Below are 19,525 nucleotides of genomic sequence, written 5' to 3' on the forward strand. Positions count from 1 at the left end.
CAACATAGACAAGACGAAGGAGATGATAGTGGACATGCAGAAGGAGAGGAGACCTCACTGGCCACTGTTCATCCAAGGGCTTGAAGTGGAGATGTTGAGCAGCATTAAATACCTACATCAGTGAGGACCTCACATGGACACTTAACACCACACAGCTGGTCAAGAGAGCTCAACAGCAGCACTCTCTGAGGAGGCTGAGGAAGTTTGGTATGTCGACTAAGATCATCTGCAGCTTTTACAGCTGCATTGTTGAGAGCATCTTGACCAGATGCATCACCATACTGCTATGGACCGCAAACGCCTGCAGAGAGTGGTAATGACTGCAGAGAAGATTACCAGGACCTCACTGCCCTCTGTGTAGAGCATCTACAACTGCAGAGTCCAAAGGAGAACTGCCTCAATCTTCAGGGACCCCACCCCACCCCACCCACCCCCAACACAAACTATTCACACTTCTACCCTCAGGCAGGAGGTATAGAGTATGAAATGCAGGACTTCCAGGCTAAGAACTCTTTCCCAAGGCCATTTGACTCCTAAATAACTGACTGGAGTTTATAACCGCGGGCCACCTCATTCTATCGACCTCGCACAACTGTATTGGACTTGCCCATCACACACCTACCTGCACGATACACTTTATACTTCTATTCTGGTTTTATACTTTATGCTGCCTCTGTTACTTATTATCTATTTGCTACTTATTATTTGTGTATCTTTATACGTTGGTTTGTTAACCGTTGGCATTTGGTGTGGACCGCAAACAAAGAATTTCATTGTGCAGGGAAACATGTTTCCTTACTGTGCACATGACAATAAACTTTCAACTTGAACTTAAAATGTGTTTCCACTGTTAACAAAGATTTATCCATCCATTATCCAACCCGCTATATCCTAACTACAGGGTCACGGGGTTCTGCTGGAGCCAATCCCAGCCAACACACGGCGCAAGGCAGGAGACAAACCCCGGGCAGGGCTCCAGCCCACCGCAGGGCACACACACATACCAAAAACACCCTAGGGACAATTTAGAATCGCCAATGCACCTAACCTGCATGTCTTTGGACTGTGGGAGGAAACCCACGCAGACACGGGGAGAACATGCAAACTCCACACAGGGAGGACCCAGGAAGCGAACCCGGGTCTCCTTACTACGAGGCAGCAGCACTACCCACTGCACCACCGTGCTGCCCACTAACAAAGATTTAAGTCCAATGAATTGATTAATTTAAAAGGTTGACGCATTCTCCCCACAAGGACATGATTACAAGTAAAATTTTTATGAAAAGAGAATAAATAACTGAAACATCCCTTGGGATCAGTTCATAATACTAATTACAATACAAAATATAAACTCATAACTTTATTGTATTATGACTTGCATGTTGTGATACTGCATCATTCGCAATTCCAGGTTGCAGATCTCCACTGTTCATGTGGCCCCAACTCTTCTCAGGTTCTATTAGTTATACTTAACTGCTGTTGTGTCGTCCCAGACTCTTTGATTCTCCAGTAATGTGGCGTACTTCTGACAACTGAACATTTCTGTACTTTATTTTGTTTTACAGCAAAGTGGTGCCTTCGTGTATGGTGCAATGAGCTTTACCGATAAAGTAGCCAATGGCCTTGGTGTGCTGATGATACAGAGCCTCCATCCGTGTCAGTAAGTAATTTTTAGCAATTGACTAGTAGCCATTTTTTTTACACTGAACTTTTATTATTTGGAATTTTGCATTAACAAAGAAAATATGAATTGGTTTTAAAATTTTGAAATACAGGGTGAGCCAAAATGAAGTACCACATTTCTCAAGGTCATTGTGCGAGGTAGAGGCAGCCAAATGGGTTGGGGTTTAGGTAGTAGTACCACAACAACAACAACATTTATTTCTATAGCACATTTTCCTACAAATTATTCAGCTCAAAGGGCTTTACATGATGAAGTAAGAGAAAAAAGACAAAATAAATAAAAATTATAATAAGGGAACATTAATTAACATAGAAAAAAAGTAAGGTCCAATGGCCAGGGAGGACAGAAAAAAAACAAAAACTCCAGACAGCTGGAGGAAAAAAATAAAATCTGTAGGGGGTCCGAGGCCGTGAGACCACCCAGCCCCCTGTAGGCATTCTACCTAACATCAATGAGCTCAATCAGTCCTCATGGTATTCAGGGCTCACATGGAAGAGGTTGATGATGACAGTCATGTGGACTTTTGGCCTTTAATCCATCAATGTAGGGACATCACGGTGCTCTGATCACGTGGTGGTGGTGCAGATCACTCCAGAAAACCAAAAAAAGAACAGAAGAGAAAGTAGGGGTTAGTATGGATTTTGGAGCCACCATGAATATTAGTAAATAATAATGAATTGAATATACAGAGCATCAGGTTTAAACGAAAATGAAGCTGTGAGAAAGCCATGTTAAAGTAATGTGTTTTTAGCAGTGTGCTCCGCTGTATCAGCCTGGTGAATTCCTATTGGCAGGCTGTTCCAGATTTTAGGTTCATAACAGCAGAAGGCCGCCCACCACACCACTTGTTTTAAGTTTTGCTCTTGGAATTCTAAGCAGACCCTCATTTGAAGATCTAAGGTTACGATTTGGAGTGTAATGTAAGACACTCTGATATATAAGATGGAGCAGATTATTTAAGGCTTTATAAACTATAAGCAGGATTTTAAAGTCAATTCTAAATGACACAGGTAACCAGTGTAGTGATGCTCAGACTGGAGAGATTCTAGCAATAGCAGTTTATTTATATAGCGCCCTTCACAGACAAAAGGTCACAGAGTGCTGAACAGTAAATGCGATACAAATACAACAGTTAAAACAAAACCAATAAAAATAATAAATGAACAAACTGGAACTATTCAGCACTGATTAAAAGCCTGTTTAAAAAGAAATGTTTTCAGTTGTTTTATAAAAGAATCAACAGACTCATCTGCACGCAGACCACAAGGCAGGCTACTCCATAGTCTTGGTGCCACGGACTGAAAAGCACAATCCCCCACGGGTTTTAGCCGAGTGCGCGGGACAACTAGAAGTCCCTGTTGCCCAGATCTAAGAGTCTGACGAGCGTTGGAGCAGACTGGTTAGGTATTTGGGAGCTCATCCATGCAAAGCTCTGAAAGGAAGTACCAAAACTTTAAAATGAATTCTATAAACACTAGGAGACAGTGCAGTGTGTGCAAAATGGGGATGATATCACTCTGGCTATCGCGAGTTAGTGAGCCTAGCAGCTGCGTTTTGGACTAACTGAAGACGTGAGAGAGAAGACTTTTGCAAACCCATAAAGAGAGCATTACAGTGAGATCCCTTGTAGTTTTTAGTCTGCAGCATGCTTTAGTCTGGTGCCACACCACACTTTCACTATTGAAGCATTCTTCAAAAACAACGAAACCATCATCACTACGTAATGCACCTTCTGAACACTCTTCAGCATTCCTCCTAATGGTGACGTCCTAAATCGGGAAAATAATTTTTCAGTGGGTTGCTAAATGTAGACCGGTGGAAGTACAACATTGAACAGAAATTGCAGCAGCTTCGTTGGTTCCTGATTTAAGTTTTATACTGATTATAAAATTCATTTATTAACATTTAAGGCCATTCATAACCTCGCCCATCCATATCTGTCTGACCTTCTTCATGTTGCCATTCCCTCCCGTAACCTTAGATCCTCCTCCTCCTCCTCCTCCATCCACCATCCACCTGACCGTCCCTCTCACCCATCTAACCACCATTGGGAGCGGAGCATTCACCTGTTCTGCTCCCAAGCTTTGGAACACATCACACCTACTGAGCTTAGAAATACTGAATCATTCTCAACTTTCAAATGTTAACTTTAAACCCATCTGTTCAAAATCGGTTTTCCTCAACGATTACAGTGGCTTTGTTTGGTTTTGACTTTTGTGATTTTCTGTATTTTCTGCTTTTTTAAGCTCTGTTTATAATGTGCTTTTTTATTTATTGTTTGTTTGGTGTCCTTGAGTGCTTAGAAAGGCGCCTTTTGTATAAATAAAATGTATTATTATTATTAGAAAATCTCCAGGCCATCCTCGGACTATACGAACGCTTGGAAACATCCAACCTTTAAGGGCATCAATTTTGCAGTCTACTAGACGTTCAGTGTGCAAACCTGCTTCTGTCCTTGGCATCTCCAACACATCTTTGAGGAGGATTTTGCACAGGGACCTTAATTTCCATCCATACAAAATGATGGTAGTGCAGGAACTGAGTGAGAGAGACTGGAAGTGTTGTAGATGTTTCCGGGGAAGCTGATCTTCCAGCGCGGCGATTGCAGGTGGCCTTCCCATTCGCCGGATCTCGCTCTGTGCGATTTCTTCTTGTTGGAGGTATCTCAAGTCGAAGGTATCCATGCACACTAACCTCAAAACCTTGAAGCCTCAAGGATGCTATTCCCCTTGAAATGGCCAAACAAGTCATACGAGTGTTCAGACATCGTGTACTGCAAATGATGGCTACCACCTTGAAGACGTCATTTGTAAAACACAGTGGAAAAAAAAATTTATTTTATATATCCTTACTTGTTTCATAATGAAATTTATTTTATCTTGTAGCATTTTTGTAGAAGAAACGTTTGAAATGTGATACTTCTTTTTGGCTCACCCTGTATATGTAAAATTTGGAGATTACCTTGAGTTAGCAACAACAACAACATTTATTTATATAGCACATTTTCATACAAAAAAATGTAGCTCAAAGTGCTTTACAAAATGAAGAATAGAAAAATTGAAGACAAAATAAAAATAAGTCAACATTAATTAACATAGAATAAGTAAGGTCCGATGGCCAGGGTGGACAGAAAAAACAAAAAAAAAAAACTCCAGATGGCTGGAGAAAAAAAATAAAATCTGCAGGGATTCCAGACCAAGAGACCACCCAGTCCCCTCTACCTAACATAAATGAAACAGTCCTCTTTGTATTTAGGGTTCTCATAGAGTTAAGGTTAATACATGTGAAGCCATCATACTGTGCCTTTCGAAAGGATTCACTTTTTTCAAATTTTGTTCTGTTGCAACCTTATACTAAAATAATTTAAATTCGCCTTTGCTTCTCTCATCAAACAATACTCCATACCCCAAAATGAGAAAGTGGAAACGGAATATTAGTTTTTTCAAATTTATCAAAAAAAAACCTGAAATATCACATTAGCACTATTAACTATTCAGACTCTTTGCTGAAACAACTGAAATTTGGCTGATGAGTATCCCATTTTATTGATCATCATTGAGATCTTTCGACACTTGTTGAAGTACACCTGTAATAAATTTAGTTGATAGCTCACGATTAGAAAAGGCACATACCCATCTGTCAAAGGTCCCCCAGTTGGCAATGTCTATCAGAGGAAAAACCAAGCCACAAGATCGAGACCACATTGTGTCAAGATAAAGATGAGGGGGAGACTACAATACATTTCTGCAGAATGGAAGGTTCCCAGGAACTCCGTGGACTTGATAATTCCTAAATGGAAGACTCTCTAACTATTGTCACAAGAATAGACAGAAGACATCAGAAAGGTTTGGGGCAGCCACCCGTATATTGTGCCCTGGCTGCAAGATGGGTTTGGTTGATGAGTTGTGTTCAGGTTCATGTCCAAAACGGAACTGATTTTAAGGCTTTAAAGGCCGAGACAGGAAGTGGTGTCATAGGCGGCACCGGAAGCGGAAGTGGCGTCATCAGTGGCGCCGGAAGCAGACGTGGCATCATCAATGGCATCAGCTGCGGAATCGTGCGAGATGCAGAGGGTTGAGAGAGAAAGTCAGTGCTCCTCGAAAAACCCTGGTCTGTCATGCAACTACCATTATTCAGGTCCTTCAGCTGCCTCCCAATCGCACGTGTATGACCCCATCTACTTCAGAGTAATATTATCTTAAACCCAGAATGAATGCTTAAGGCATTATGTTCGGCATCTTTTTAAGTCTTTGGTTTGTAATTTGATGGTTTTTTTTTTTTTCTTTTTCAAATAGCACACAAGCATGCTGTCCTGCTTGTGCCTGGTACTATCGTAACATCATGGTAATTGTCACAGGGGTGTAGCATTTGTCGCATCGCTTTGTCTCTGCAGCATCTTCATTTGGCCAATCATGGTCCGGTTTCGTAAGTATCCAGTCCTTTTTCTTGAATACAGTCGTTTTCAGCCCTGGTCTGTTAGGGACCCTGTAACTTCTACTTTTTATCCATCCATTTTCTAACTTGCCTTGGTTAAGGGTGGTGGGGAGCCTCGCGCACTCATTTCACTCATCCTTACTCATATTGGGTCTAACTTACATTTGCCAATTAACCTGATTGGCACATCTTTGGAATGTGGCAGGAAGAAAGTACACAGACACAAGGAGGGCAGACACTGGTACAATGACAATAAAAAGTTTTCTTCCTTTTTTCACAACAACCAAGCCAGGATTTGACACCAGAATTCTAGAGCTATGACCGATCGGTGCTAACCACTGTGCAGTGCTTTATGTGTTAACAGATTTTTGTTTCCGTTAACTAGTTTTGTGTTTAAATGAGCCTAATTAATCCAGTGACATTTCTTCTAACAGTCTGTTATGTCAGATCTTTTAAACCATGTGATGCACTTTTGTTGCTTCCCATTTTGCCGTTGCTCTTTTCTTCATCCCAAAGCAGTAGTGAAACTGACAGCATTTTGTTTGCACCACTTTTGGCTCATTACTTAAGAAGGCCGATTAAAATTTTTTTTGGACCTTTCAGATTTCCTGTAATCTCAAGGGGCCCAGGCTTGATTTGCAGTCTGCAGTGAATGTGCTGTTTGTACGTTGCAGTGTGTCTGTGTGGATGTTCTGGGTGTACTCTCAAAGATCTCTGTGCTCATTTAGTTGCTACCTTAAAACTGTTTCCAATGGTGAAGTGTCATTCATTCTTGGTGTCTGATCATAGAGAAATGACGCTGATTTTACTGCCATTAGACTAACCAGTATAAGAAAATGAAGGACAGGATTGATTTGAGTTTTATTAAATGTTCTTCCCTATTTCCTTGGTTCTGTGGGTAAGGTGAACCAATGCACAAAATGACTACACTTTTTATTTTTGTTTCACTTGTTTATTAAAGTCACTTTGACATCTGATTGTCTTTGCACCAGGATATTGATAAATGCTTTCCATAAGTTTCTTACATTTTAGTGTTCAACTCTCACAGCTGGTCATTGAATGCGTTTACATGCATACATAATACTGGAATAGAGCGAGTAACCCTGTTGAGGCAGAAACCTGGTTTCCTAAAAAGCTCTCTTTATATGTGCGAGTCCACTTAGAGCAGAGTGCCCATACTTTTTCAGTTTGTGAGCTACTTTTAAAATGATCAAATCAAGATGATCTACCTACATTAAAAATGCTATATATAGGGTTGGGTAGAATTAGAATTAGAACAATCTAGACGAGAACAGGCCATTCAGCCCAACAAAGCTCGCCAGTCCTATCCACTTGCTTCCTCCAAGAAAACATCAAGTCGAGTTTTGAAAGTCCCTAACGTCTTACTGTCTACCACACTACTTGGTAACTTATTCCAAGTGTCTATCGTTCTTTGTGTAAAGAAAACTTCCTAATGTTTGTGCGAAATTTACCCTTAACAAGTTTCCAACTGTGTCCCCGTGTTCTTGATGAGCTCATTTTAAAATACAAGTCTCGATCCACTGTACTAATTCCCTTCATAATTTTAAACACTTCAATCATGTCACCTCTTAATCTTCTTTTGCTTAAACTGTAAAGGCTCAGCTCTTTTAATCTTTCCTCATAATTCAACCCCTGTAGACCTGGAATCAGCCTAGTCGCTCTTCTCTGGACCTTTTCTAGTGCTGCTATGTCCTTTTTGTATCCTGGAGACCAAAACTGCACACAGTACTCAAGATGAGGCCTCACCAGTGCATTATAAAGGTTGAGCATAACCTCCTTGGACTTGTACTCCACAGATCGTGCTATATAACCTAACATTCTGTTAGCCTTCTAAATGGCTTCTGAACACTGTTTGGAAGTTGATAGCTTGGAGTCCACTATGACTCCTAAATCCTTCTCATAAGGTGTACTCTCGATTTTTCGACCGACCATTGTGTATTCAAACCTAATATTTTTACTTCCTATGTGTAATACTTTACATTTACTGACATTAAATTTCATCTGCCACAAATCTGCCCAAGCCAGTATGCTATCCAAGTCCTTCTGTAATGATATAACGGATTCCAAATTATCTGCTAATCCACCTATCTTGGTATCATCTGCAAACTTAACCAGCTTGTTACTTATATTCCTATCTAAATCATTTATATATATTAAAAATAGCAGCGGCCCTAGCACTGACCCCTGTGGAACACCACTCTTAACATCGGCCAGTTCTGATGAGGTTCCTCGCACCATCACCCTCTGCTTCCTGTGAGTAACAAGTTACATTTACTCCGTTACATTTACGTGAGTAACTTTTTAAAAAAATTGTACTTCTAAGTGTAGTTTTACTGCACCATACTTTTTACTTTTACTTGAGTACATTTGTGAAGAAGAAACGCTACTCTTACTCCGCTACATTGGGTGACACTCGACTCGTTACTTTTTTTCCATTAGATAACGTCTGACAGCCAATTTTCAACCTGCTCTGTGTAGCGTATGCTGTCTAGTTGCACACACGCCTTCCATTGCGTCTCCAGCTCTGACGCGAGGTTTTGGATGTTCCCCAAATCAAGGCGCTGCAGCTTTGAGGACAGATGTTGCATTTTTTGTTTGGAAGCATTAACTGAGCTAATCATATTGACCATATCGGTTTTCTCTTTTCCTTGCAGCTGTATATTAAGCTCATTCAACATGTTGGTCAGATCGGGAAAAAAAATGCCAAGTCTAGCAGCCATTGATCGTTATTAAGTTGCTTGTATTCTGCATGTTTAATGACAAAGAGAAACTCCTTTTCCTCTGGCCAGGGGTCTTGAAATCTCAGCAGGAATTTCTCCCTAGCCATCAGTCTCAACGAAGGAATCTTATCATCTCTCCATCTTGGAAGGACTTCTTATGCTTAATGATCGAGTGACTCACCTGAAACAATGCTTCAGTGTGTCTGCCTTTGCTGTTGAATTCAGCCAGGTGAAAAATGACGGCTGTCCGACTAACTGTGATTTTAGTTCCCTCTCCTTTCTCTTTCTCAGATCGCTTTTCGGAAGGAAGTCAGTTTTGTAGTTTTTATGAACAGTTCTAAAGTGCCTTTCTACATTTTCCTTCTTTGGAATAGCAATGATAGATTGACAGATCAGACAAACGCACTCCGATTGTGACATTGTGAGAAAAAAAAATCCTCTTCCAATTCCGCATCCAGCCCATAACCAACAATTAAAAAAAAAAAAAAAATCCCTTCTTTAGTCTATATAAATTGGAAGGCTAGCTAGATCACTTAGATAGTCGGTGTTTTGCAGTAGCTTGCGTGTTTGATCGTGTGTACGGGATGACCAGTGTGTTAGAAGAAAAGAGATCTCAGACTGGCCGCCCTGTATGTCAATCAAGTGGCAAATGCCACAGAGAGGATATATGATAGACTAACGTTTTAAAAAAAAAAAAAAAAAATTTTTTTTAACGCAACACGATCGACGCATTGGCACCCCTGACTTAGAGAGTCCTCCTTTGGTAAAACACTCCAATGCCCTCCAAAAAAATTAAACGTCAATGACCATCATGAATTGAAAACGAGCATGGAGCCCATGTCTCCCAAGCAGTGTAGGGAGCGTTTTTAAAAATAACTAGGCTTCTTTACTCCTTACATGCAAGAAAGTAACTAAATAGATTGTATAGTTACTTATTATAACACTTCATTTTTCTTCTTTAGTTTGAAAATTTGCACAGTTCACAGTCTAGCACGTGTTGTTAAATCCTAAGCCCAATTATGAAACTTGATAAAACTCACCAAAAACGCAGCCAACCGTGATCATTTTCTGGTGAAGTAGATAACAATCGTTTCCTTTTTAAATCCCCGACCTGAGCCCCTGAAGATACGCGGCCACATTGGCCCTTGCATCTCCCACTGTTCATTATAACTATAGAAAATAGTTGGATTAAAACTGAACTGACACTTTATTAAAGGGTTTCCGTTAAAGGACTGCACGCAGCACACTCTTTTTAGCTACCAGTATGTTTGTTTCTTGCCTTACACTTTGTGCTGCTGGGATGATAACAACGCAGGCCATTTTACTTCAATAAAATACAGGTGTTTCTTAATAAATTAGAATATCATTGAAAAGTTAATTTATTTCAGGAATTCAATTCAGAAAATGAAACTCCTATATTCTATTGATTCATTACACACAGAGTGATATATTTCAAGCGTTTATTTCTTTTCATTTTGCTGATTATTGCCTACAGGTAATGAAAACCCAAACTTCAGTATCTCAGAACATTAGAATATTGTGAAAACTTCACTTATCGACTCCTGGTGTGACACTCCACTCAGCTAATGAACCCAAAACACCTGCAAAGGGGTCCTGAGCCTTGAAATGGTCTCTCAGTCTGGTTCAGTAGGCCACACAATTGCTTCAGACTGCTGACTTGACAGTGGTCCAGAAGACAGTCATTGAGACCCTCCACCACACACGGCCATTACTAAAGAAGCTGGCTATCCACAGAGTGCTGTATCCAAGAATATTAATGGAAGGTTGAGTGGAAGGAAAAAATGTGACAGCAGAAGGTGGTGCACAAGCAACAGGGATAAGTGCAGCCTTGAGGGGATTGTGAAGCATTTGGGGGAGATTCCCAAGGAGTGGACTGTGACTGGAGTCAGTGCTTCAAGAGCCACCACACACTGACGTATCTGGGACGTGGGCTACAACTGTCACAGAATTCCTTGTGTCAAGCCATTCCTGAACCAGAGACAACGTCAGAAGCGTCGTACTTGGGCTAAGGATAAAACGAACTGGACTGTTAACAGCTCAGTGGTCCAAAGTCCTCTTTTCAGATGAAAGTCAATTTTGTATTTCATTTGGAACTCAAGGTCCCATAGTCTGGAAGAAGAGTGGAGAGACACAGAATCCAAGTTGTCTGAGGTCCAGTGTGACGTTTCCACAGTCAGTGATGAATTGGGGAGCCATGTCATCTGCTGGTGTTGGTCCACTGTGTTTTATCAAGTCCAAAGTCAGCACAGCCGTCCACCAGGAAACTTTAGAGCACTTCATGCTTCCTCTGCTGACAAGCTTTATGCAGAGGCTGATTTCATTTTCCAGCAGGACCTGGCACCTGCCCACACTGCCAAATGTACCAATACCTGGTTTAATGATCATGTATGTATCACTATGCTTGATTGGCTAGCAAACTTGCCTGACCTAAACCCCATAGAGAATCTATCAAGAGGAAGATGAGGGACACTGGAGCCAACAATGCAGATGAGCTGAAGGCCACGATCAAAGCATCCTGGGCTTCCATAACACCTCAGTAATGCCACAGGCTGATCGCCTCCATGCCACGCCACATTGATGCCGTCATTCATGGAGAAGGAGCCCCGACCAAGTACTGAGTGCCTACATGGACAGACTTTTCAGTAGGCCATCATTTCTATATTAAAAATCTTTTTTTTCTTTTGGTTTTATGTAATAATCTAATTTTCTGAGATACTGAATTTGGAGTTTTCATTACCTGTAGGCCATAATCAGCAAAATGAAAAGAAATAAATGCTTGAAATTTATCACTCTGTGTGTAATGAGTCTATAAAATATAGGAGTTTCACTTCTTGAATTGAATTACTGAAATAAATTAACTTTTTAAATTATATTCTAATTTATTGAGGTGATCCTGTAAGTATTGTGTTAGGTTACATACTCCGCTTACTTTTTAAAGTAATAAGTAACGTTACTTTTAACACATTACCGGCAACACTGCTCCCGAGATTGTGCTGCTGAGTTTAGCACTCTGTGTTCAGCTCATCAACATAAATGTATCAGTTTCTTAAATACTCACATAGAATATTTTATTAACTAATAACACGATCACCCCAACGTTTGCCTCAGGAAATTTATCATTGTCATTGTCCGACCCGCTGTATACTAACACAGGAACATGGAGGTCTGCTGGAGCCAATCCCAGCCAACGCAGGCCGCAAGGCAGGAACAATTCCCGGGCAGGGCACACACACACCCACATACCAAGCACACACTAGGGACAATTTAGGATCGCCAGTGCACCTAACCTGCATGTCTTTGGACTGTGGGAGGAATCCCACGCAGACATGAGGAGAACATGCAAACTCCACACAGGGAGGACCCGGGAAGCGAATCCGGGTCTCCTTACTACGAGGCAGCAGCACTACCCACTGCGCCACTGTGCTGCCCGGCAACTTAGTCATCCCCTTTTAATCAAAATGAACATAATTCAAACAAAAGTAGCCACTCTGTGTGCAAAGCAACCACCGAAACAAAGGTGCCATCAGTCACCAGTTAGAAGCTCCGTTCAGCAGTGCACTGTGTTCTCAGTGTGATGCCTCCTTCTGGTGGCCTTGGGATTTACAAGTGGATGACCGGAAGGGTTGGAGTCAGTTGCCATTACTGGCATTTTCTCAGTGTTGCAGAGGGCATAGAATCAGACCTAGTTACCTCCAGCACCTCCTCTCTCCCTGGGGTGGTAGTGCATACCTCAGATGAGCCTGGAGAGGGATCGAGTAATGCGCATGTGTGGCAGGAGTGAAAAAAATAATTTTTCAACTGTATGCCTTATGCAGTTTTGTTTGCGTAACGAGTGATGCAGAGTGAGGAAGCAGAGAGAGGCCTAAAAGCCAACATGCCCTTTTTGAAGGTGTCCAGATTATTTTTCCTTGAACAGTTACAGGCTACTCTTCCCTTGCACATGATACCAATAATTCTTAAACACTGTATGGTTCATGGTGTTCTCACCGCTTGAAGGCACAGGGACGCATTGGTAAGATTCTGTGATGTGCACAGACATCACTTTTGTTTGGCAGTGGCCCAGTAGGGGAAAAAGGGGCACATTAGTTACATTTTAATTCTGGATACAAATAAGTACCCACTTTTATTACTGTGGTTTTTTTTTTAATCTCACAGGAAATTGAACTTCAGAGGCATTTGAATTTTCTGAAACTTTTTTCCAAGGTTTTGTCCAAGATTGTTACATGCACTCTGCTGAACATATTCGGTTTTCCTAATATAACAAATCTTAACAAAAGGAAAGAGTGAGGAGTGAACCTAATTGCATGAAATAACAAATGAGCCTTTAAAGGTTCACATCACAGCACATTAAATCAAAGATTTTTTTTTTTTCCTTCCCACTAAATGTTTAGATCCATAGATCTCTGTTCGTTTTTGTGCATTAGACCTTCGGCAAGTAAAAGTAAAATTATGATTATCCAGCATTTGCCGGGGGCTGTGTTCCTAGGAAGCAACACACAATTCAAAGATGTCAATTTTAATCAGAAATAGGAGGTTAAACCAAAAATTGTAATCTTTTTTTTTTTTTTTAAGAGATTACTCAAAATACATTTTTTCTTCATGGAACCCTTTATAACAACACTATTTTTGATGATATGCCCTTTTGATAACACAATAACCATGAAACCCATAAAATGCAGTATGGAAAAACAGTTGATAACATACAAATAAAATCTTGCTAGTCATTTCCTACAGTGATCTTTTTCTGCCAACATTTCAAAACAAAAATCTTTAAATGTCTCGGCATATGGGAGCATAGCAGTGTTGAGCTGATGTTTAAAACCTTGAGGTTGCAGTTGATGATGGAATCAACAGCCTCGGTGTCTCCAGCCATCTGGTCGAGTCATTAACACCAAACTTGCAGCAGACATTGGCTGCTGTTTCTCGCTAAGCCTCATCACTGACTTATCACTTGATGTTTAGAGCCCGAAGGACTTGCACTGCGCTTTGGGGACACGATTGCAAAACAAAACTTTATTTTTTTTTTAAGCAAAGCAATCAAAATATGAACCAAGTGCAAAGGGAGCTAATTACTGTGAAACGGTGGGGTGAACAAGACAGGTATTGAATCTAATTCAGTCCCTGAGGCAGAAATGACAAGCCTTGAAATCTGTGATGTTTCACAATCCAGGCCTGTACAGAACTCTCTACTAGAGCAGACCCTCCCCTAAGGATCAGGGCAAGGTCCAAATGAAATTCTCTTTAGAACATGCAAACTCCATGCAGGGGGTTGTATGCAGCCGAGAAATCAGTCCTGGTCTCCTTAATGTGAGGCAACTGTGCTACAACTGTGCCAGCGTGTTACCCTTAATGTCGGTTGTGACATCCTTTACATCTAATACTACAATTTGTACAACTTTATACCAACAGCAGTACACCTATATAGTCCCTCACTGTGACTGTGAAAGCTAAGACAGAACTTTTCTGTCTTTTGAATTTTCTGTCTATCTTAGGGGTGCCCACACTTTTTCGGCTTGCGAGCTACTTTTAAAATGACCAGGTCAAACTATATAATATAATAAGTAGTTGCAGCCTGAGTGTTGTTTGCCTGGGTGTCTGATCTGCTCGTTTTAAATTGTCATTAATAAGATACAACGAAGGGGGAAAAACTGCACAGAAAAAGGGCAAAATATAATGAAATCAAGAGAGTTAAGCATTCTGGCAAAAGCAGAAATATTTCTAAATATCTTATAAATGTAAAAATCGTGCTGCTAAGCTTTTCTGAATGTCGAATAAAAGAAGAAAAAAAAATACCAGCTAATTAAATGGGATCAGTGCTATCAGGTGTTGTCACTGATTAGGAATCTGGTTGGAGTAAAAACCTGCAGCCAGAGGGGGTCCACCAGGACCGAGTTTGGGAAACACTGCTTTGGACTGTGGGAGGAAACCAAAGCAGACACGGGGAGAACATGCAAACTCCACACAGGGAGGACCCGAGAAGCAAACCCTTAAGGGTCCCCTAACTGCGAGGCAACAGCGCTACCACTGTGCTGCCCTTCCCTGGGCTTTTGATTTTGTTGTACTCTTTAACATCTGTGTAGTTGACAGAGGAGGTGTGACACGGCCATTACAGAAATGTACATGCGCTCTTTGATCTTGTTTGTTTTGTCCTTCAGATAAACCCTCAATCTCCGGTGTGCTTGGGTCGCCGCAGAAAGAAGAGCTGGATGATAGCGGAAGTGTCAACTAGCGGACTGAAGACTGAAGCAACACAAGAGATCATGTGGCTGGAAGTCGATGTTCTCCCGTTCACTTGTTTCTGTCTGGACTTTACATTTAAAAGGGAAAATTCAGAGGTGCGCGACAGCACCCTAACTACGTACACATCTGCTTTTGATTTGTAATTAACATGCAGGTCTTATTATACCCTCCTTTGCACAAAAGCTCTATTTTGAAGTCGAGATCATTTCTGGGGGTTGACAGTGGGAAGGTCATTGCAGATAAATTTCAGAAAGATCTTACAAAATCAACACTGGAATTAGACTTTAATTTCTTCTAGTTTTCTGCACAGTTGGGCTGCAGTGGACTTAACGCTGTTCTTCCAATGGTTTGTTGCTGTTTTCTCTCTTATTAATCATTCCACTTTTTCTTAGAGTGTGAAGTAAGTTAAGCTCTGGGTCCATTCCTAATTAAAAAAATTATAAATGTAACAGGCCAACAGCTTTAAGGCGGCACATTTCGACGCAGGCTTTAGTGTTAACTGGCATCTGCCTTGGCAGGGAGGGTTTAATAAGCACACTCACACAATTCAGCGTCTGGATATAATCAGGCCCTTCTGTCTAACTTGATCTGATTTGATTTCTTTTTTTAATCTGTTTTTGTATATTCTAAACTGGATGCTCCTATTGACACCAGTTTTCAGGTATATAACAAAGGGAATGTTTACTTTTAGAAGTGCCGAAAGGGAATTCCTGATGCAGGTATTGACGATTATGGAGAAGGTGAACATCTCTCAGATGTACTAAGTTTTTTTGTTTTTTTTTCCTCCATGTAAAATTACTGTTAAAAGTCACAGATGTGCAATCATTTGACTTTAAAGTCACACTTTACTACTCTGTACAATCAGTGCACTTTAATTGCTCTCCCTTTTTCAATTAAAAATGTTAAATTCAGTCCTGTATTGTTTCATGGTTGACTTCTGAAAATGGGCAGAAAACTGAGGAAAGCGTCACGGCAGTCGTTCGTACCAAACCGGCAGTTTTAGACCAAATCTGAGACGTCCCTGTGTTACTGGTCTTGTCACTTGTCTGAGGTTTCGGGCCCAAAAAAGGAAGTCATTGTTCAAATCAGACTGAATTACTGTTGCGATTCCTGGGCTCGGAAAGCTCAAAGTATAGCAGGTTGTTTATGGTTTGGATTTTTTTTTAAATATTTTATCTGTTTCATCTCAATCATTCTCAATAATCTAGCACTTTATATTGGTTATTTTTAAGGTTCTGAACTCAATATTGCTGTGTTTCTCTCCTCATTTTCCCTCCTGTTATAATACTTGTTTAATTTTTTCTGCCATTTTGTCTGTGTTTGGTCTTGGCCGAGTATTATATTACTCTACTTTCCCCTATTGTGTTATTAATATGTAGCCTCTGTCAGAACACCTCAAATCCCACAGACATGCCACTGTTTATAAGGTATTTATAGTATATAACTTCTCCCCACCTTCCCTTATACATCTATAACCTCAGGCAATTAGATGTAGTAAAAGACAAGCAGGAGTTAAGTTACAATTTAAATAATGTATTATTGGTAATATAAATAATAACAATATGCAAAGTACATTTAAATATTGGCATCCATACAACCTGATTAAATGGTGATGTGTAGTTTCAGGCGGCACACAGACAGTTAATTATTTAAAATGTCTCCAGTTAAGACCTCATTTGTGGTCAGCTTCCTTCAGAACGGGCCGCATGCCTGTCTCAATATGGCTGCCGAGCTGTGCTCTCCATTATGTTGTCCTTTCAGTTCATCAGTTTGGTAAGAGAGAGAGCGAGGTTAACCAAGCAAATTGTATAAATGTTCTGTCCAACCCCTACAGCCAATAGGGTGTCCTCAGACATTGTGACTCAAAGGTCATCAGCACCACATATTAAAGGGTTCTGGTTCTGACTTTTGTGCTAAGAAATGCTTGACCGCAAATTTTGCCTCTCGTTTTATTTTTTTGATTGTGCCTGTTGACCTCTGGGGTTTGACTCGCACTCCATTTTTATATATATATATATATATATATATATATATACACACACAGTGCATCTGGAAAGTATTCACAGTACATCACTTTTTCCACATTTTGTTATGTTACAGCCTTATTCCAAAATGGATCTAATTCATGAAACGTGAAAAAAGTTTCAGGTTTTTGCAAATTTATTAAAAATAAAAAAAACTGAGAAATCACATGTTCATAAGTATTCACAGCCTTTGCTCAATACTTTGTCGATACCCCTTTGGCAGCAATTCCAGCCTCAAGTCTTTTTGAATATGATGCCAAAAGCTTGGCACACCTTTCCTTGGCCAGTTTCGCCCATTCCTCTTTGCAGCACCTCTCAAGCTCCATCAGGTTGGACGGGAGGCGTCGGTGCACAGCCATTTTAAGATCTCTCCAAAGATGTTCAACCGGATCCAAGTCTGGGCTCTGGCTGGGTCACTCAAGGACATTCACAGAGTTGTCCTGAAGCCTCTCCTTTGATATCTTGGCTGTGTGCTTAGGGTCGTTGTCCTGCTGAAAGATGAACCGTCGCCCCAGTCTGAGGTCAAGAGCTCTGGAGCAGGTTTTCATCCAGGATGTCTCTGTACGTTGCTGCAGTCATCTTTCCCTTTATCCTGACTAGTCTCCCTGTTCATGCCCCCCACAGCATGATGCTGCCACCACCATGCTTCACTGTAGGGATGGTATTGGCCTGGTTTTCTCCAAACGTGACGCCTGGCATTCACACCAAAGAGTTCAATCTTTGTCTCATCAGACCAGAGAATTTTGTTTCTCATGGTCTGAGAGTCCTTTAGGTGCCTTTTGGCAAACTCCAGGTGGGCTGCCATGTGCCTTTTACTAAGGAGTGGCTTCCGTCTGGCCACTCTACCATACAGGCCCGATTGGTGGATTGCTGCAGAGATGGTTGTCCTTCTGGAAGGTTCTCCTCTCTCCACAGAGGACCTCTGGAGCTCTGACAGAGTGACCATCGGGTTCTTGGTCACCTCCCTGACTAAGGCCCTTCTCCCCCGATCGCTCAGTTTAGATGGCCGGCCAGCTCTAGGAAGAGTCCTGGTGGTTTTGAACTTCTTCCACTTATGTATTTTGGAGGCCACTGTTCTCATTGGGACCTTCAAAGCAGCATAATTTTTTCTGTAACCTTCCCCAGATTTGTGCCTGAAGACAGTCCTGTCTCAGAGGTCTACAGACAATTCCTTTGACTTCATGCTTGGTTTGTGCTCTGACATGAACTGTCAACTGTGGGACCTTCTATAGACAGGTGGGTGCCTTTCAAATCATGTCCAGTCAACTGAATTTACCACAGGTGGACACCAATGAAGCTGCAGAAACCTCTCAAGGATGATCAGGGGAAACAGGATGCACCTGAGCTCAGTTTTGAGCTTCATGGCAAAGGCTGTGAATACTTATGTACATGTGATTTCTCAGTTTTTTTTATTTTTAATAAATTTGCAAAAACCTCAAGTAATTATGTAGTCATTATGGGGTGTTATGTGTAGAATTCTGAGGAAAAAATGAATTTAATCCATTTTGGAATAAGGCTGTAACATAACAAACTGTGGACAAAGTGATGCGCTGTGAATACTTTCCGGATGCACTGTATGTGTGTATATATATGTGTGTGTGTGTATATATATATATATATATATATATATATATATATATATATATATATATATATATATATATATATATATATATATGTGTATATATATGTATATATATATATATGTATGTATATATATGTATGTATGTATGTATGTATGTATATATATATGTATGTATATATATATGTATGTATATATATATGTATGTACTGTATATATATATGTATATATGTATATGTATATATGTATATATATATATATATATGTATGTATATGTATATATGTATGTATATATGTGTATATGTGGTGTTATGGGTCCACAGCTCGTTGAGTAAAGGCCATTTTTAAATAAATAATCAATGTGCTCGCGGCTTAGTGAGGGGACGTTGGGCCATAGTGGGCCGTGGGACGATCCGTAGGGTGTGGGCGTTTCTCACCTAGTGCACAGGTGAGGAACTGCCCACATTCATGATTGTCCCGCGGCTAATGCTGCAGCTGCTGTGGCCCTCGTCATTTTAAAAAGAAGCGCGAGTCGGTTTTAGGAAGAAAAAAGAAACGTTCGGGAAGAGAAAGAAACGATCGGAGAAAGGAAAGGAAAGGAGAGGACGGAGGTTACCGGGAGCAGGAGAGGAAGCAGGTCGGTGAGAGGGAGAGAGCCGCGAAGAGCGAGCGGACGTGCGAGCGAATGAGCGCTCGTGGACAGCTGCATGGAAGCTGGGTGTTAGGCCGACACCCGCGTGTTTGTGTTGATGTCGCTCCCGCTGAGCGAGCAGGTAGCGGGAGTGACCAAGGTGAAAGC

At 40.9% G+C, this 19,525-nt stretch overlaps 1 protein-coding gene across 2 annotated transcripts in view; it reads left to right on the forward strand.

Annotated features, from left to right (window-relative positions):
* Positions 1–16,033, forward strand: part of mfsd12a (major facilitator superfamily domain containing 12a) — a 118,466-nt gene extending 102,433 nt beyond the window's left edge. For both annotated transcript variants that reach the window (XM_039767138.1, XM_039767137.1), the window contains 3 exons: positions 1,566–1,660; positions 5,980–6,109; positions 15,036–16,033. In XM_039767138.1, coding sequence (XP_039623072.1) covers positions 1,566–1,660; positions 5,980–6,049 — 165 coding nt within the window. In that variant the 3' untranslated portion in view covers positions 6,050–6,109; positions 15,036–16,033. The remainder of the gene's footprint in view (positions 1–1,565; positions 1,661–5,979; positions 6,110–15,035) is intronic.
* The last annotated feature ends 3,492 nt before the right edge of the window (positions 16,034–19,525 follow it).

This window comes from Polypterus senegalus, chromosome 10 (assembly GCF_016835505.1).
Source record: "Polypterus senegalus isolate Bchr_013 chromosome 10, ASM1683550v1, whole genome shotgun sequence".
Lineage (NCBI taxonomy): Eukaryota > Metazoa > Chordata > Cladistia > Polypteriformes > Polypteridae > Polypterus > Polypterus senegalus.